The sequence below is a fragment of the Phacochoerus africanus genome, chromosome 14 (genome assembly GCF_016906955.1).
Source record: "Phacochoerus africanus isolate WHEZ1 chromosome 14, ROS_Pafr_v1, whole genome shotgun sequence".
In the NCBI taxonomy this organism is placed as follows: Eukaryota; Metazoa; Chordata; class Mammalia; order Artiodactyla; family Suidae; genus Phacochoerus; species Phacochoerus africanus.
The window spans coordinates 14,418,711-14,439,482 of record NC_062557.1 but is presented as its reverse complement, the minus strand read 5'-3'; the positions used below and the strand labels follow the sequence as shown (position 1 = coordinate 14,439,482).

The following is a 20,772-nucleotide window of genomic DNA, read 5'->3' as shown; positions in this document are numbered from 1 at the left end:
TGTGGCGCAGCTACAACTCTCATACACTTATGGGAACATCAAATGATATAATCACTTCAAAATACAATCTAATAGTTTTTTAAAAAGTTGAACAAATCTACCACATGATTCAGACTCAGTATTTATCAAAGAGAAGTGAGAGCACATGTCTACACAAAGACTTAAACATAAATGCTCACAACAGTTTTGTAAGAGCCAAAAACTGAAATCATCCAATGGTCATCAAGAGATAAACAGAGAGAGAAACTGAAGTCTAGCCATACAATGGAACACCACTCAGAAATGAAAAGAACTACATATGCAACAGACATGAACCTCAAATAATTATGCTGGGTAAAAGAAACCAAACAGAAGAGAATACATACTGTATGAATCCACTCATCTAAAACTCTGAAAACTGCAAATGTATAGTGACAGAAAGCAAATCGGTGGTCGGCTGAAGATGGGATGTGTCCAAAAAGGTACGCTGAAGTTCTAACTCTTGGTACCTGTGAACATGGCTATATTTGGAAATAGGTCTTTGCAGATGCATAATCAAGTTAAATGAGGTCACACTGAATTAGGGTGGCCCTAAACCTGATAAATTGGTATCTTTATAAGAAGCGATATAATAAGAAATACATTTTGGTCTTTGTCCCCAGTTCTGGACATAAAATTCCAGAAATGCTTGAACTTTCCTGAGTTACAGAGGTGACAGGAGCGTCTTTTGTTCCAATATTTGGTCTCTGTCCCCAGGACAAGATACAGAGCTCCTAAATCTCTTAGAATTTTCTGGGTACAGGAGCATTCTTTCTGTTTCAATGGGGTGACTTGCTGGGCCCCCATATAGCATCAGAATGGGGGCTGGTCACCAGAAAGACCAAGGCCTGATTGGAAGTCCAGAAATTTCAGCCCCATCCCCCCAACTTCTGGGGAGGGGAGAAGGGCTGGAGACTGAGTTAACAATCAATCATTCCTATGTGACAACATCTCCTTTAAAACCCCTAAATGAAGCTCAGAAAGCCTCTGGCCTGGTGAACATACTTGAGGGTGCTGGGAGGATGGAGCATCTGGAGAGGACATGGAAGCTCTATCCTGTCCCCAGCCCCATACCTTGCCCTATGCCTCTCTTCCATTTGGCTGTTGGTGAGTTGCATCCTTTATTGTAAACTGCTAATAGTAAAAGAAATAATTTCTGAGTTCTATGAGCCATTTTAGCAAATTATTGAACCCAAGGAGGGAGTCCTGAGAACACCTCGATTTACAGCCAGTTGGCAAGAAGCTGGGGAGGCCTGGGACTTGCAACTGACATCAGAAATGAGGACAGCCTTGTGAGACTGAGCCCTTCACCTGTGGGGCCTGATGCTAACTGCAGGTGGTGTCAGACTGAATTCAAGAGCTGTATACCTAGTTAGTGTCTGCAGGCATGGAGAATTGGTATGCTTGAGGGAAAACCCCACACATTTGGTGTCAGAAGTTTTGTGGGTAACAGTTCACAGAAGGTCATGTGAAGACAAAGGCAAAGATGAGGATGCTGTGTCCACATGCCAAGGGACAGCAAGGTTTCTGATAACCACCAGAAGCTGGGAGAGAGGCATGAAACACATTTTCCTTCAGAAGCTGCAGAAAAAACTAACCTTGCTGACAACTTTATACTGAATTCTAGTCTCCAGAACTGTAAGAAAATAAATTTCTATTGTTTTAAACCACCCAGTGTGTGACATTTTGTTACAGCGGCCTTAGATACTAGGGAAGGGACAGTAGGAGGAACTACCAAGAGGCTACAATGTAGTATGAGGAAACTTTCAGGGGTAATGGATATCTCCACTGCGGTGATGGTTTCTCAGGTACATAATGTGTCAAAAGTTAAACTGTAAATAAGCACAATTTATTGTGTGTCAATTAACATTTCAATAAAGATGATTTAAAAAAAAAACAAGGCTCATCAAACAGTCTACAAATAGTGAGTTTTCTTGCACCTCAGCAGATTAAGGACCTGATGTTGTCACTGAAGTGACTTGAGTTGCTGCTGTGGTGCAAGTTCAATCCCTGGCCTGGGAACTTCCAAATGCTGCAGACACAGCCCAAAAAAAAAAAAAGTCTACAGATAGTAAATGCCAGAGAGGATGTGAAAGGGAAAAAAAAAAAAAAAAAAAAAGGGAACCCTCCTACACTGTTGGTGGGAATATAAATTGATGCAGCCACTATGGAAAATAGTATGGAGAGTCCTGAAAAAACTAAAAATGATATGATACAGCAATTCCACTCCTGGGCATATATCTGGAAAATATGAAAACTATAATTTGAAAAGATACATACACCTCAATGTTCATAGCAGCACTATTTACAACAGCCAAGACATGGAAACAACCTAAGTACCCATGAACAGATGCTCAGTTTAAGAAGATGTGATATCTATATATTACACACACATCATGGAATATTACTCTGCCATAAAAAAACACTGCCATTTGTAGCAACATGAATGGACCTGGAGAATATTACACTAAGTGAAGTAAGCCAGAGAAAGAATAAGGATGTATCACTTATATGATATCACTTATATGTGGGATCTAAAAAATCATACAAATAATGGAGTTCTCTGGTGGCCTAACAGGTTAAGGATCCAACGTTGTCACTGCTGTGGCTTGGGTTACTGCTGTGGCACTGGTTCAATCCCTGGCCCAGGAACTTCCCCATGTCATGGCATGGCTTAATAAATAAAATAAAATAATACAAACGAATTGATATATAAAACAGAAACAGACTCACAGATAGGAAATAAACTTATGGTTACCAGAGGGGAAAGGGAGGGTAGAGAGTGATAAATGAGGGGTATGGGATTATCAGATACAAACTACTATATAAAAAAATAGACAACCAACAAGGTCCTGCTATATAGCACAAGGAGCTATATTCAATATAATAACCTAAAATGGAAATATATATATATATACACACACACACACACACATATATAATATATATACACACACATATATAATATATATACACGTATATACATACACACACATACATACACACACATATAACTTTGCTATATATCTGACACTGACACAATACTGTAAATCAACTATATTTTAATTAAAAAAAAAAAAACAAACCAGGGAACATCAAGTCCATTCACAAAAACTTGTGAGGAAGACTAAGTTCTGAAAATGGTAAAGAAGGCTTAAAGCTGGAGGACAAAACTGACATAACAGAAAACCCTCTGGAATAGATCCAGCTCTCCTGGAGCTATTTCTGATACACTCGGGGGGAAAAAATCCACCTATCACATAAAGCAGCCTGTCTCTGCAGATGTGCTAGGGTGCACCTTTTCCTAACATTTCAGGACAGGTTCCTATTTAAGCACAGTGGAATTCAAATACTCATACACCAGATAAAAGTAGCCATACTCTTACATAAAATGATGCTCAACAAAAGTAATTTATAATTGAAGAGAATGGACATCCGATCACATTTATTAAAAAAAAGCATCTATCAGTCTTGTTCAGATGCGCATTTTAACAGGTATTGTTTCAAAGTTTCAAAAACTTACTTTAAAACTAAATGCAAGTTAGCAGAGAGCCGAGGATCTGTAAACTGTGTTGTTCTGTTGTTATGGTCAACGAAATAAACTCTGCCTGTGGCTGTATTCCGGATCTCCCATCCAGGAGGCAATGGACCAAGCTCTTCACAATTTATGTTGCTAAGATCCCTGCAAAAACAAATATAAAATAAAAAATACCTCACTGCTGGGCTTGCTGAGCCAAGCAAGTGTAAATGACACAGAACAATTCCATGAAGTCTGAGAAAATGTATTGTTTCAGAAACTTGAGATGTTCAGCTGAAATCTTTAATTCCCAATGGTTTAACAAACTTGCATATTTAAAACCCAATCCATAAAGGGCTCAGAAACTTATTACACAGCCTACATTTTCGGTAAGTCCATTCTTGGGCTTTAGTGCAATTCAGGTTTTAAATTAATATAAAAGCAATCACAACATTTGCCAACATAAACTGTACTTCAATATTTGTCTGACAAAGTAGTTTTACAAACGTCAGTGATACAAGTAATTATTTTCTAAAATATTTCCCTTCCATTATTTCTTTGCTATACCATAAAATTTGTATAACTATTCATTCCACGATTAATTTTAAGATTTTCAACAAAGCAAAACTAGAGGTGTTACTGAAATTAAGATCCTAAAAATAACCACGGTATGTACATTAAAGGATAACGGCTCCATTTTGAATTCTGAAAGCTGTAAAGCTAATGAAAGACGAGCCTGTTTAAGACACCTTAGGAAGAAGGCTCTACGGTTACCTGCTACGATAGAAGAAGCAGAGACTTTTAACAGACCAAGGACCATTGGCATTATCCTCGCGTTCTTAAAAACACTATTATACATGACAAAGATTTATAGGACCTTGAAGAATGAAATAAAAGCAAGTCTAATGTAAATTTAAACTGTAACCGATTATTATAATGGCAAATCTTACAAAAATTATGTTTTAAAAGTTAATCTAGAAAAAGATTTTTCATGAAATAATCTCTTCCTGGTCGTAGGGGAAACACAATGATGGGTACTGAAACAGTGATTTCTGACTTCTGCTTATAGGTGCCTTGGAGATTCTTCTGCCACGAACAGCTAAAGACTAGAAAGAACACACTACTTGAGACACTGCTAGCCTCAAAAGAGGCAAGGGGAAAAGTTCCAAGAATCCTGCTAAAAAATTTTTTTAAGTGACTAGAGCTGGAGCTGGTACCTGAGTGGCAGGCAAAGTGGAGAGCTGCCAGAGGGGAGTGATTAATTGGGAAACTCAGCCTGAGGCCAGCCACAAAGCTGGAAAAGGAAGCCTGGAAATTCCCCACTAAAAACTCAAAGGGAAGATGAAGGGATTCCAGGAAAACTTCCTGAATTCTCACTTTAGGTCCAAAGAACTCCAATTAAACTCTAACTCACAATCAAAGATCACCAATCACTTTAGAAAGGAAGTCATGATGACGGAGAGTCAGAAGAAACAAAACCACAGAAGTAGATCCCCAGGTACTGTTAGAGATCAAAGAGAATAGCTACAATATGTAACTTTAAAAAAAATAATAAAAGGGCGCAATTACAAATTACAAACGATTATTAAAAATGAATAGACAAAATTGTAAAACAACTTTCAGAAATGAAAAGCAATTATTACGATCAAAGAATAATTCTTTTTATAGAATGCAGAATTTGATTTTATATCATTTTATTTACAATTTCATAAATTTATAGTCATACATGGGAGGGCTCTAAAGAACTGATGAAAAGCAGAAAACAGAAAGCACTCTTTGTGAAAGTGGAAAATGATTAAAAGAAAATGGAATGTTACACAGCCATAAAAAGTAATACAGATCAGTATTTAGTATGCAGTATAACAACAAAGCATTAATCATTATTTTATCTTATTTTTTTGGCCACACCCACAGCATGCAGAAGCCCCTGGGCCAGGAATCGAACCTGAAACACAGCAGTGACAATGGCAAGGGCAAGTCCTTAACTGCTAGGCCACCAGGGAACTCCTATTAATTTTTTTTGTTTGTTTTTGTTTTTGCTTTTTTTTAGGGCTGCAGCCATAACATATGAAGGTTCCCAGGTTAGGGAACTGGAAATACAGCTGCCAGCTTACACCACAGCTGAAGCAATGCAGGATCCGAGCCACGTCTTCGACCTATACCACAGCTCACAGCAAGTCCAGATCCTTAACCCACTGAGCGAGGCCAGGGATCGAACCCACAACCTCATGATTACTAGTCAGATTCATTTCCACTGAGCCGCAACAGGAACTCCCTATTAATTGTTATTTTAAAAAAATAAAACATTCTAAAAGGGGACTTCTCAGATAATCTGTATCCTAGATATATTTAAATAAAGTTAGTTTTAAAGTATCCAAGTTACACTATTTTATAAATGTTTTTAAAAAGTGATTATTTTAATAGAATCTAAATATTTATAGTCTGCCTTGATAAAAGATCCCCCATACAAAAGACCTATTTACTAAAGGATTCCCCCAAACAAAAGACTTGTTTTTATTTATTTATTTATTTAGTTTTATTATTTTATTTTTTGCCTTTTGTCCTTTTAGGGCCGCACCTGCAGCATATGCAGGTTCCCAGGCTAGGGGTTTAATTGGAGCTGTTGCTGCCGGCCTACACCACAGCCACAGCGACGCCAGATTCGAGCATGTCTGCAACCTATGCCACAGCTCATGGCAACACCAGATCCTTAACCCACTGAGCGAGGCCAGGGATTAAACGCACAACCTCATCATCCCTAGTAGGATTGTTTCCACTGCGCCACAACAGGAACTCCAGGACTAATTTTTAAGATAACCATTTGGAGCAGAGAGACTAAAGGAAAGAAATATAATCCAGAGCATTATTTCATAAGGTCATTATTCAACAGTCAATATGAAATATTTTTAAGTCTTTATAGAAAGTCTTTATTCATTAATGAAAAACTGACACTGTTTCATTAGGAATAAGAATATATTACCAACAGGGGTGCCAAAATCTTTCTCAATTTCAACTTCTTTTTTTTTGTCTTTTTTTTGCTATTTCTTGGGCCGCTCCCACGGCATATGGAGGTTCCCAGGCTAGGGGTTGAATCGGAGCTGTAGCTGCCGGCCTACACCAGAGCCACAGCAACGCGGGATCCAAGCCGCGTCTGCAACCTACACCACAGCTCACGGCAACGCCGGATCATTAACCCACTGAGCAAGGGCAGGGACCGAACCCGCAACCTCATGGTTCCTAGTTGGATTCGTTAACCACTGCGCCATGACGGGAACTCCTCAATTTCAACTTCTGATGCTAAATGACATTCTTCTCTTTTTTTTCCCCTGTGGCACGGCCAGGAATCAAACTGGTACCTCCACAGAGACAAGCCAGATCTTAACCCGCCATGCCACAGGAGAACCCCTACATACTACTCTCTGAACAGGCATCTCAAGATCAACTTTCGCCCAACTACGAATCATTTAGTTTAAAAAAATTTTTTTCTTTATATTTCTTTCCAATGATTTTAAATTAATTTTTCAATTTGATAAATAGAATCCAAAAACACTAGTTTTCATAATATACTTAACAAATATACTTAACAAAACTATTATTTCTAAAAGTTAGGCACTTGGATTTTTTTTCAGTAAGCGTATTAACACAACAAAAATTTCCTATTACTTTTTAAAAATCAACATCTTATATCATGAAGACAGAAATGGCAACCTTTATATAATAATTAACGGTAATACATTTCCTTGGCTGCCACCCTTAAAAGATTCTAATTAAGCTCCATCACAAAGTAAAACATTCTTTTTCTTTTTTTTGTCCTTTGTCTTTTTAGGGCTGCACCTGCAGCATATGGAGGTTCCCAGGCTAGAGCCTAATCAGAGCTATAGCTGCTGGCCTACACCACAGCCACAGCGACGCCAGATCCAAGCCATGCCTACAACCTACACCATAGCTCACGGCAACGCCGGATCCCTGCCCCAGTGAGCAAGGCCAGGGATCAAACCCCCATCCTCATGGATACTAGTTGGATTCATTTCTGCTGAGCCACAATGGGAACTCCCTTTCTGCAATTTTTTTAAGGGTGAGAGAAACGGGGGGTGGGGGGGGTGTCACTGGAGGGTATGGCATTGGGACAGGATTGCAGAGCAGGTAGGACTACTAAATGCGAAACTGAAAAGATGATCAGAAAGAGCCAAACTTTTACACAAACTATTTGAAGAAGCTAAAGATTAAATAAACAAACACAAAAACATATTAGATAAAATGGACATTCAACGGTATGAAGGGTATTAGAATATGTTCTTACCTAGGCACTCTTGGATCATGCCATGTGCTCACACCAGTCTGAGTATGTAAAAAATACACCTGACCTTGTTGAGTTGTCCTCTGTTCTGTAAAATTAAGAAACACTAATAATAAAAATATATTCAGAAACAAGTCAAAAACAGTGATAGACACTAGGATATTTTATCAAAAGGTTAATTCTCCAAATTTCCAATCTATTAAATTACAAAAGAACTGCTTTACAAAATCATTTGTTCAGAACTCAGAACACATTTCCTCCTGGAAACAATCTTATAAACTGTGTGAGGGTCAGAGGCCAGCTATCTAAAAGCCATCCACACTTACGATGTGGCTCAAATATTAAACAGGTTGCAATGGAAAACAGAAAATGAGATGGTCGCAGTACCAATGATAAATGAAGCGAAGAAATTATATTTGTCTTAAATATGAAGCCTAAGGGGAACAGAAGGGCTCAGAGAATTTGGCCAACTTTGGGGAGATACTCAGTGGATGTGCAGAAACTTTCAACGAGTTTGCAGGCTGATAATGCTTTTCATTTTTAAAATTTTTATTTATTTTTGGCTGCAGCATGCAGCAACTTGATGTGAGATCTCAGTTCCCAGACCAGGAATTGAACCTGGTCTGGAGTGGTGAAAAGCACTGAGTCCTAACCAACCAGATTACCAAAGAACTCTAGGTAATAGTTTTTTAATTATGCCTAATTTTATATCAAAACTTATGCTTTTTGCTTTTTTCTGTCTTGAGAGAAATGTATTCTCGAGACTACATTTGGACTCAAAGAGAAGCAAAAAAGATATAATACAATGAAACATACTATAACCAAAAAAGGCAAATTAATCAAGCTACAAAGAGGAAGACTACAGAAGTGTGCTTATTGGGCAGAAAAAAGTCAAAGGTAAAATTAAGACAAAGCATTTGGGAAGAGAGTTAGCCAAGGCAAAGAAAAGAAATCGTGCAAGGGTTTCTTCAATGGTGGTTTTTAGTCTTTATTTACATCTTCAAGCAATAAAACCACTTCAAAAAAAATCTGGGAGTTCCCGTTGTGGTGCAGTGGTTAACGAATCCGACTAGGAACCATGAGGTTGCGGGTTCGATCCCTGGCCTCGCTCAGTGGGTTAACGATCTGGCGTTGCCGTGAGCTGTGGTGTAGGTTGCAGACGCGGCTCGGATCCCGCGTTGCTGTGGCTCTGGCGTAGGCCGGCAGCTACAGCTCCGATTGGACCCCTAGCCTGGGAACCTCCATATGCCACGGGAGCGGCCCAAGAAATAGGAAAAAGACAAAAAACAAACAAAATAAAATTTAAAAAAAAAATCTGAAGAAAAATTCCAATATTTACTAGTATAAATTTTATTTATAAACCTACAATAAAAACCAATTTAAACTTAAAAAAAAAATTTTTTTTTGGTCTCTTTTTGCCTTCTTCTAGGGCAGCACCCACGGCACATGGAGGTTCCCAGACCAAGGATCCAATCGGAGCTGTAGCCGCCAGTCTATGCCAGAGCCACAGCAACTCGGGATCCGAGCCTTGTCTGCAACCCACACCAACAGCTCACGGCAATGCCAGATCCTTAACCCAATGAGCAAGGCCAGGGATCGAACCCACAACCCCATGGTTCCTAGTCGGATTCGTTAACCACTGAGCCACGTCGGGAACTCCCAATTTAAACTTCTAAAATTATAAATATAAAAATGCTTAAAACTGGTTCTAGATAGCAACTGCAGTAATTTCAGCCTTGGTACCCACTTTACTCCTGTTTTGGTTGTATAAAATTTTCTTTTAAAAGCCAAACCATACAAATATTATACAAGTATAATCACTCCATTGCAAACTGCTTGTCTTATAACCTCAATTAAAGAGAAACGGTAGGAGATAACTTTATTCTAAGGTCTGAATATTAATTATTCACAGCTAAATTTTACTAATTTTAGCTTCACATGAAATTTCACTTATTTCTTGCAACAAATCTGCATGATTGGTACTATTATTTTCCCCATCTTATAGAAGATAAAATTGAGGCTCAGAGAGCTTAAATAATGTGTTCGGCATCATACAATTAATACGTGGCAAAGCCAGGTTGTAAACCCAGGTCTGTCTGTCTCCCAAGCTCATATGCTAATCACCGTGCTTTAAGTAAGCCTGTGTGGCCTAGTACAATGAATGGGAAAAACTTTTTTAATTAGAGTTAAATACTTTAAAAAATACTGTAAATATAGAATACAAGTTAGACCAGGCATTCCCAAAATTGGTCACTAGGTGTCACCATCAGCCCAGAATAGTTGATCTACAAAGAAAGGGCAAGGATGTAACTTGGTTAAGCTTTTAGCAAGAAAGAGGAGGACAGTTGAGTCCATACCATCAACAAGAGTTCACAAATTGTCATTAATTTAGAAAGGTCTGTATTCAACTAAGAGAAGATTCATCTCATCTTTTACACGAAATTCTAAAACTTAGGAAATTATCTATAATAATTTTACAGAAACACAGTAGTGACTAAAAAATTTACAATAACCCACGTGGATAACCCCAAATTATAGACAACACAAATATCATATATAAATACCATGAGAAATATGCTTTCAAAATTATTTATAAATATGTACGTCTAGAAGATTACATCACAGGTCTGACTTCAGATTGCCGTTATCAAGAACAATAAATGCCATCTTACTTTATACACTGCCTATTTACAAAGCAGTCTCAACATTGTTGCATTTGCTCTTCCTTGTGATAAGGAGAGGTATCATTCACCTCATTTCATTATAACTAAGCAAAAAGGCTGAGGTTAAATGACTATCCCAAGGTCAAACTGTTGTAAGACTTTTCAAAGCTGTGGGGCATATTTACATTTATTTTCATGCAGAATCCCTAAACCCAGATTATTAACTTCTTTAAAAGTTGACTTTCTGGCTTTCTTAGCAAGCTGAAATCAATAATCACACTTGGTTCTTCCTCTGTTGTCATACCATAGCCTTCTGGTAGGTCTGGAGGAGTATGTAAATGTGTCCTGCTCATGTAATTTCTATGTCGTTGTGACCTGACTCTCCTCTCCGCCAGTCTCGGATCTGAAGACTGTCCACATGTTGCACCGTTTGTTCCACTAATTGGAGTATTCTCATCAACAAAGCAGCTAAGAGGTCTGCCAGGACTAGAATATTCAGATGCTGGTCTATTGAACAAATAACAAGGAAAAAAAAGTCACTCAACTCAGATATCAAAAGTAGAGTTCTATAGAAAATGCATATACTGCATTTTCTTACAAAACTTGTAAGAAAATGGAATGATTAATACAAAGATAATAATAACTTCAAGAATTCTATATAAAAGCAAACCTGAAGCCCTGAAGCACCAAAGAAACCCAAGTGACAAGCAGATTGTTAATTATATATTCAAATCATTTTACACTGATTTAAATCACAGTTTATATGAAATCCACATGCATCTGTAGATGTATTAGCTCAGAAAGCCCTACATGACTTAGCTACAGCCTACCTCAGACCTGCGACCTGTGAGCTCATCATCCTCTCACCACCTGTGCCACACTGACATGCTTCCTGTTCCTTAAGGCTGCGCGGGTCATTCTATCTTTAGTGCTGGAAAGTACCTCTTCCTTCTACCTAGAATGATTTTCTTCCTCCTAATTTCCCTAGACCAGACTACTTTTTGTCATTCAAATTACAGCTTAAGCTTAAATGTTGCCTCTAAGTGGTCCTTCTTGACCTTCAAATCTAAAGTAGCCACCCAGGCATTTGACCGAACATCACCTTACTTCCTTGGTACAGCAACTATTTCTGTTATTTTTCTCATTGCATCCTTGTTTTTATCTGTCTTCACCCACTAGAATATTTACTGAGAGAAGAGAGTCTGTCTAGTTTTGTTTCCCACCATATACATCCCCCTGCACTTAGAACAGTGTTTGACATATATTTAAGAGTAGTTCCAAATACTGAATGAATAAAGGAAAGAAGAGAATCTCTTCAAAGAGCTTCCAGTCTCTTACAGGTCATCCAAACTAAGAGGTAATGAAGAGTTAATATTTAAGCTAACATTTGGAATGTTAAATGAGTTGGAAATGGACATCACCAAAACGCTGACAAATGAACACATTTATTAACACTCAGATATGATAAAAATAGGTCTCTGACTTCAACATAATCCTTGGCAGTTTAATACCAGAAATCAAAACTCAAAAAAGCATTTTTTATTTATTTATTTTGTTTCCGTTTTAGAGCTGCACCTTCAGCATATGGAAGTTCTCAGGCTAGGGGTCAAATCAGAGCTGCAGCTGCCAGCCTACGCCACAGCCATCTGTGACCTACATCATAGCTTGCAGCAACACTGAATCCTTAACCCACTGAGCGAGGCCAGGGATCGAACCCACGTCTTCTTGGATACAAGTCAGGTTCTCAACCTGCTGAGCCACAAAAGGAACTCCTCAAATAAGCATTTATTTAAATGGCAACATAAGATAAGCTTCTATATGAGAATTGTAACAAAGGAAACTTTTTTATTCAATGAGTTAAGGAATTTATTTCCAATAAGTAAAAGTAGGCATAGCTATTGAGAAATATTTGATAGTCTGTGTCTGGTGCCAGTCCTGCTCAGGGGGAAAAAAAGTAAAGGAAGCAAAAAAAAGAAAACCAAAAAACCCCAAAAAAACCCCAAACCAAACCAAACAACCCAAAACACTAAGTAGAGGTGGCAAATAAACTTTTCTTTATAATTAAAAAAAAGGGGGGTGGGGGGCTTTGAGTTAGGATCTGTGTTGTCACTGCAGTGACATGGGGATCGATCCCTGTCCCAGGAACTTTCACATTCCTCAAGCATGGCCAATAAATAAATAAATAAACAAATACACAAGGACATTAAGCAACTTATCCTATTCATTTGCAATTACTTAAAAAAATTTCCTTGAAGTTTCTAAAAATTACCTTGCATCCCCATGTCTTTACATATTAAGCTCCAGGAAGGCCTTTCTGCCCCATTCATCATTATAGCCCAAAGGCTGAGCATGGTGCCTGATACATAACAATTTGGTGAACTGAATTATAGATGTTACAGGGATTGAACTCCTGTATTCAGTAAATATTTAATAAATGAGTTAGATGAATAAATTTAGAAGTCATTTTCTAGGACTCAAGTTTTTTTGAGTCCATTATGGAAAGACTATAACAGAATGTGTGTACAGGATCTCCATTTATTCAGTCATGTTGGGGGGTGATTATAGGTCTGTGACCAAGATAAGTACTAGATGCTCTGAGACCATACGGAAGGACACCTAGCTTAGAGTGGGTGGGGAGAGGGGTAAGGGGATGGTAGAACTTGCAAAGGAAAACTCTCAAGGAGGGAATCTCTGAACTAAATCATGAAGAATATTAGAATTTAGCCAGGTAAGGGGAATGTGATAAAAATGTTCAGAGTAGTGATAACATCTATAATCAGGTTCAATCCCTGATCTCGCTCAGTGAGTTAAGGATCTGGCCTTCTTTTAAGTTGTGGTGTAGGTCGCAGATGCGGCTCGGATCTCATGTTGCTGTGGTTGTGGTATAAGCTGGCAGCTACAGCTCTAATTCAACCCTAGCCCGGGAACCTCCATAAGTCACTGGTGTGGCCTTAAAAAAAAAAAAAAGTGTATATATATACACACACACACACATATACATACACATATACATATATATTAAGTATCACCACAGGCCCTGGAGTTACAGTAACAAGATGACCTGCTAAGCAATCCGTATTAAAAATTACTTTCGGGGAGTTCCTGTCGTGGCGCAGTGGTTAACGAATCCGACTAGGAACCATGAGGTTGCGGGTTCGGTCCCTGCCCTTGCTCAGTGGGTTAACGATCCGGTGTTGCCGTGAGCTGTGGTGTAGGTTGCAGACGCGGCTCGGATCCCGCGTTGCTATGGCTCTGGCGTAGGCCGGTGGCTACAGCTCCGATTCAACCCCTAGCCTGGGAATCTCCATATGCCGCGGGAGCGGCCCAAGAAATAACAACAACAACAACAAAAAAGACAAAAAGACAAAGAAAAAAAAAATTACTTTCGGGAGTTCTCATGGCTCAGGGGGAATGAATCCAACTGGTATCCATGAGGATGCAGGTTCGATCCCTGGCCCCACTCAGGGGGTTAAGGACCTGGGAGTTGCCATGAGCTGTGGTGTAGGTCACAGACACACTCGGATCTCCTGTTGCTGTGGCTGTGGTGTAGGCCAGCAGAGGCAGCTACAGCTCTGATCTGACCCCTAGCCTGGGAACTTTCATATGCCCCACATGCGGCCCTAAAAAGCAAGGAAAAAAATTAAAGGAGTTCCCACTGTGGTGCAACAGGATCAGCAGTGGCTCTGCAGCACTAGGACATAGATTCCACCTCTGGCCTGGCACAGTGAGTTAAAGGACCTGGCATTGCCACTGCTGTGGCATAGATTGCAACTACAGCTCAGATCTGATCCCTGGCCTAAGAAGTCCATGTACTGTGGCTTGGCCAAAAAAGAAAAAAAAAATTACTTTTTAAAAATAACAGTGGTATTTGCTCTAAGATCTATCAATCTAGAGCAGTTTAAACCAAGAAAGGAAATCTGGGAAAGCTGACAGATAAACAGAAAGGGATGACTTCAGGAGGGCGAACAGCATAGACCACGGGAAGATACCTGTACATATTCTTACCGTGTCGGGCGTTCCCATTGTGTCGTTCTCGTTATGTGGTTTAGGTACTGGATTCTTCCAGAGGCAGTTCGCCTTTCTTCCCAGCTTAAATAAAAATAACGAGAGATAAAGTAGCAACAGGAAGCCTGGCTTTAGTGCAAACCAGTAAGAGATTTGCTATTATGCATCAGAAATGACAAACTGAAAAAGCAATACACAGAATATAGGAATTGTTAAAACTTATTTTACAACTGTACAATATATCTTCTGGAATTCTGAAGCTTCTAAAATATTTATACTTAAGTATGACTAATATCTTCCAATAGCCAAAATGAAAATTTCTCAATGTGTCAACAAGCCTCAGTTAAAGTATACTAATTTCTCCAGAATTTGGTTGGGGGAAAAGACCACATTAAAAAAAAAATTAGACATAATTTTTTAAATTAAATTTAACTAGAAAAATATATAAAAGCTTTTTAAAGCATTTAGTCTACCCAAACTAATTTTTCTAATCTACATTTATTTTCTCTTACACGCTTTCTACTAAAAACTATGGATTTTTTTAAAAAAATGAAGTATAGTTGACACATTATATTAGTTTCAGGTACACAAATAGTGGTTCAACATTTGTACACACTACAAAATGATCACTACAACAAGTCTAGAAACCATCTGTTACCATACGAAGCTACTACAATACTGACTCTATTCCCTATGTTGTACATTATATTTCCAAGACTTATTTATTCTGCAACTTAAAAGTTTGTACCTCTTGGAGTTCCCGTCGTGGCGCAGTGGTTAACGAATCCGACTAGGAACCATGAGGTTGCGGGTTCGGTCCCTGCCCTTGCTCAGTGGGTTAACGATCCGGCGTTGCCGTGAGCTGTGGTGTAGGTTGCAGACACGGCTCGGATCCCGTGTTGCTGTGGCTCTGGTGTAGGCCAGTGGCTACAGCTCCGATTCGACCCCTAGCCTGGGAACCTCCATATGCCGTGGAAGCGGCCCAAAGAAATAGCAAAAAGACCAAAAAAAAAAAAAAAGTTTGTACCTCTTAATCCCCTTCACATATTTCATCCATTTCCCCACCTCTCTCCTCTGGCAAACCAATAGTTTGTTCTTTGTATCTATGATTCTGTTTTTGTTTTGTTTGTTCATTTGCATTATTTTTCGGATTCTACATATAAGTAACATTTATTGAGTTGTATGTGTCTGTTACAAGCGTTTTGTATCATTTATCATTACATACACATATATATCATTACATGATATACATATCATTTAATTCTCATAAAGTGATTCTAGAATTAGATACCCAGATTCCAATCTTTATTCTTCTGCTTACTAGCTTTATGAGTTAATCAGTTTGACTTCTATAAGTTTTATCTTATATTTATAAAAGAGGATGATACCTACATAGTACATGTGCCATAGGTAGGTAATGAGGTTTAAATGAAATCATTCATGTAAAGCACTTAGCACACTGTCTCACATATAGTAAGTGCTTAATAAATAACTACTACTGCTTCTATTATTATTATCCTCATCCATTTTATGGACTTAAAAAACTGAGACTCAGAGAAGTTAAGTATTTTTCCTAAGGCCACATAGAAATGGCAGGGCTGAAACACAAATTTCACCTGTGATTCCAAAGCTTAGGCTTTTTAGCACTGCTCCCTGTCTTTGAGAATAGTTCTGAAACCTCACTGATTTTAACTTGCAAAGTATTTTTAATTAACTTCCATGAGGTATAGTTTACATACAATAAATTATATCCATTTAAAGTGTATAATGGGTTGAGTTTTGATTTAAATTATTTTTGACACAAAAAAGTTTTTCTTTTAAATATACACTATTTACAGGAAATTTATATTTGTTAAGAAGTTTGATTTGACTCATCAAGACTCTTAAAAAAAAAACCTATGTAACATATCTAATTCATGGCTTATTTTATAAATTCACTATGACAAGATCCCTAACTAATAATTTCCTAAGTACAAGGAAAACCTAGATTCTGAAATTAACAAATTTCTAAAATATACAAAAAACACCAACTTATCTTTTATTATTTTAAGGATATCATCTACATATTCCTCTAGTGATTTTAGCTTACCCATCTGGTAAATCATTATCAAACAAACGACTGCAGTCCACAACTTGTCCTCCTGTGCCTATCCGGTCTCTGGACTGAAGACTTACTATCAAAGAACAAAAACAAACTAAGAATCACAGAACTAGAAATAATTACTGCAATTTAAAAGATTTATCTTTAAGAGACATCTGGCTGGAATTCCCATTGTGGCACAGTGGTTAATGAATCCGACTAGGAACCATGAGGTTGCAGGTTCGATCCCTGGCCTTGCTCAGTGGGTTAAGGATCTGGCGTTGCTGTGAGCTGTGGTGTGGGTCTCAGCCATGGCTTGGATCCCACGTTGCTGTGGCTCTGGTGTAGGCCGGTGGCTACAGCTCTGATTAGACCCCTAGCCTGGGAACCTCCATATGCCATGGGAGCGGCTCTCAAGAAAAGGCAAAAAGACAAAAAAAAAAAAAAAAGATATCTGGCTTAGCTTACTTTAATATTTTAGATTGAACTCTAGTTTCCACTCAATTCTGCAATTTCTTTGTTAATGAGATTTTTTCCCTTTAAGGTTTTCTAAATTTTATCATATTCATGGAGGAGAATCTTTTTTCCCATTGTAATGGTACAATCGAAGGCCATTACTGCACTTAAGAAGAGGCGTAACACAAGAAAGGTACATTTATGTACAGAGGAATTTGAAAAGTTCACATTAATTTAGGCTTAATTCTTTTTTTTTTTTTTTTTGGTCTTTTTACCATTTCTTGGGCCACAGCAATGGGGGAGCCGAGCCGCACCTGCAATCCACACCACAGCTCATGGCAATGCCGGATCCTTAATCCGTTGAGCAAGGCCAGGGATCAAACCCGCAATCTCATGGTTCCCAGTCAGATTCATTAACCACTGCGTCACGATGGGAACTCCAAATTTAGGTTTAATTCTTGACCCATTTAAACACACACACACACACACACACAATTCTAGCAATAAGGAAATATTTTGATTTCACAAGTTACAACAGAACATGAGGCGTTCCCACTGTGGCTCAGCAGCTAAGAACCTGACATAGTGTCCGTGAGGATGTGGGTTCAATCCCTGGCCTTGCTCAGTGGGTTAAGGATCTGTTGTTGCCACAAGCTGTGGCACAGGTTGCAGATGTGGCTCAGATCTGGGGTTGCCATGGCGGTGGCGTAGGCCAGCAGCTGCCGCTCTGATTTGACCCCTGATCCAGGAACTTCCATGTACCACAGGGTGCGGCTGTTAAAAAACAAACAAACAACAGTACATGATCATCCAGTATAGCATAAAACTACCACTATAAACTTGGAAGCAAGAGATATGAGCTCTAGGCTGGGCTCTACTAACTAGTTTATTTAGCACTGTTGTCTTCACATTCCTGACGTTTAGATAATCTCAACCTGAATAATGAGGAAATTAGGCTAAATGATATGCCTGAAGTCTTTTCTTGATCTGTTTTTGACAACTCTCCCAAAAGAGGTACAGGCAAACTTGACTATAACCCAACTTTTTAAGGAATTCATAGGTTACTATATAAAGCATGACATCTTAAAACCCTTCATTCTAGTAAGGGTCTCAAAATTCTGAAGTCTTCTAGCTCTGTGAATAACTCGAAAAATCATGAAGTTTACTGCATCGCTCTTTTTTATGTAAGTTCCAGTCATAGGAGACAACATTAGCAAACTCCTCAGTGAATGTAAATAAAACTTTAGGGTGAAATTAGACTAGCAAACTGTGCTACGCAGTTTTTATACAGAAAAGCTAAGTGAAATGCTAATCAAAATATAATCACAGCAGAAACAATGTATTTTCTCATTAACTTTGTTTAGAATAATATTAGGATTCAAAGCTAAAGGATTTCATGAACATTAATGTACATCTCCAGACTGTATCACAAAACATCTAAACAATTTTTAGGTGAGATTGTACTTCTAAACAGCCTAATTCTAGCAATATATGAGTCACAGAAATATTATGTTATTCAGAGCACTGTTCATAGTTTTAAAACGTCAGAAACAAGGTAAACATCCAACAATAAGGGAATGGTTCAATTACTTATTTGCTTAACATGGACCAATATTAAAAATGCTATAGAAATGTATCCACAGATTTAAGAAAGAAAAAAAAGAAGAAAAGAAATTGTAAGATTAAAACACAGCTTATTTAAAAATCTGCAAGGTACAATCTCATTTTAAAAACAGGGGGAGTTCCCGTCATGTCGCAATGGAAACAAATCCGACTAGGAACCATGAGGTTGTGGGTTTAATCCCTGGCCTCGCTCAGTGGGTTAAGGATCCAGCATTGCCGTGAGCTGAGGGGTAGGTCACAGACGTGGCTCGATCTGGCATTGCTGTGGCTCTGGCGTAAGCCGGCAGCAACAGTTCTGATTAGACCCCTAGCCTGGGAACCTCTATATGTCCCAGGTGAGGCCCCCAAAAAGACAAAAGACAAAAACAAAAACAAAGAAGGTATACATGAGGGTAATGACAATGGTGGCACATTATAGGTGCTCCTTAAGTTCTCTGTCTACATTTTATAATTATAAAAAACAAGAAAAACATCAAAAGAGATGGAAAGAACTGAGTAACAATTTTAAACAGAAAAGGTTTGCAACTCTTGAATTAATCATCTCAAATTGGGAGATTTTTTTTCTAAGGTAATCTAAAAAAAAAAGCTAAATGTACAAAAATGTTTTCAAGTTTTGGTGTTACAATAGCAAAACAACTTAATCACTGGACTTAAAGTTATAATTCGTCCTTTAAAAAGCATTAATTATAAATACTAATAATGGTTACAGGAACTGAAAAAGGTAAAATAAAAAATTTTATGTTCACTGTAATTAAAATCAAAAACATACATATACATGTATATGAAACTATTAGAAGGAGACATATGCATATTTTAAGTTAGTGTTCTAGTGTTCTTTTCTCCATTTCCCAAAAGGTATTATATGCATATATTTACGATTATCTATAAAGTTCTAATTCAGCAATAACAAGTTGTTATTAAATGTCAGAACTAGACAGAACTGCAGGATCATAAAGCATAATGTTTGCGTCTGGGCCACCAACTGCAGGATCATAAAGCAGTTGGTATTATGAATACCAAATTCACAGAGCTTTAAATTTCACGCACACACGCACACTTTAATTTCTTTTTTTATGTAGCCTACTCCAGTAAGTATATTTCTAACCACTGACAATGGCGGGGGGGGTGTCTTTTTTTTTGCCATGTCTGTAGCATGTGGAAGTTCCCAGGCCAGGGAAAGAACCTGTGCCACAGCAGCAACCCAGGTTGCAGCAGTGACAATGCCAAATCCTTAACCTGCTATGCCAGAAGGAAAACCCCAAGTCTGCTATTTTTATAAGCGCAAATTCACACCCAGTAAAACTCTTTTGTTACTACTGAACATTAATTGGCAAACATTACTCAACACAGCAAATCAATAAAGTAGGAACAATTATATTTAAAAGTTTTATATGTCAAAATTTATTTTTGATTTTTTTAATACCCTTTTCAATCTAAGAATGACAGGAATTATGAATAATGCTGTACTGTTAATATTTCCCTGTGATAACCACAATAAGGCTTTTGTTATGATGCTGTGCTACTCTGGCAACTCCTGAACTATGAACCCAATTCACTGCCTTGTAAAATTAAGTCCTTCAAATACAACTAAAACTTCTCTGATAGTTTCATATAATGTAATCATTCTAAATTCTGCTCTATAATAAAATAGTAAGATTTGAACTGCATTTTTCTTCTTTAATAAGCTTCGAAGGAGCCCACTTCAGTTGTCCTACCACTCTAGGTATCAAATTTCAATCTAGCAATTCTTAAGTCTCAGAAATTTTATAAAAGAAATCAATTTAAGATAGCCCCACTAACCCACTAAGTATTTTGTAAGTAAGGTAACAATTTTCTCCTTTCTTCAGTCAGTGCTATTCCACCATTCTTCGTTCTACTTTTTTCAACTAAAAAAAAAGCTCCAATTAGACCCCTAGCCTGGGAACCTCCATATGCCGCGGGTGTGGCCCTATAAAGACAAAAAAGACCAAAAAATATATATATATATTACATTAAAACTATAAAGCATTAATAAACAAAGAGTTCAATAGAATATTCTCTTCTTACTCAAATAAGTTCGAGAATTACTTTCAGAAAAACTTAATACTTCTTTCTCAGTGCCCTACTGTATTTG

General features: G+C 37.9%; 1 protein-coding gene across 2 annotated transcripts in view; it reads right to left on the bottom strand.

Annotated features, from left to right (window-relative positions):
- SMURF2 (SMAD specific E3 ubiquitin protein ligase 2) overlaps positions 1–20,772 on the bottom strand; it is a 122,228-nt gene that overhangs the window by 20,176 nt on the left and 81,280 nt on the right. Inside the window, exons 6-10 of one of the 2 annotated variants that reach the window (XM_047759296.1) lie at positions 16,590–16,674; positions 14,501–14,584; positions 10,800–11,002; positions 7,836–7,920; positions 3,542–3,700 (exon numbers count right to left, since the gene is read on the bottom strand). In XM_047759296.1, coding sequence (XP_047615252.1) covers positions 3,542–3,700; positions 7,836–7,920; positions 10,800–11,002; positions 14,501–14,584; positions 16,590–16,674 — 616 coding nt within the window. The remainder of the gene's footprint in view (positions 1–3,541; positions 3,701–7,835; positions 7,921–10,799; positions 11,003–14,500; positions 14,585–16,589; positions 16,675–20,772) is intronic. The other variant, XM_047759298.1, reaches the window with a different exon arrangement.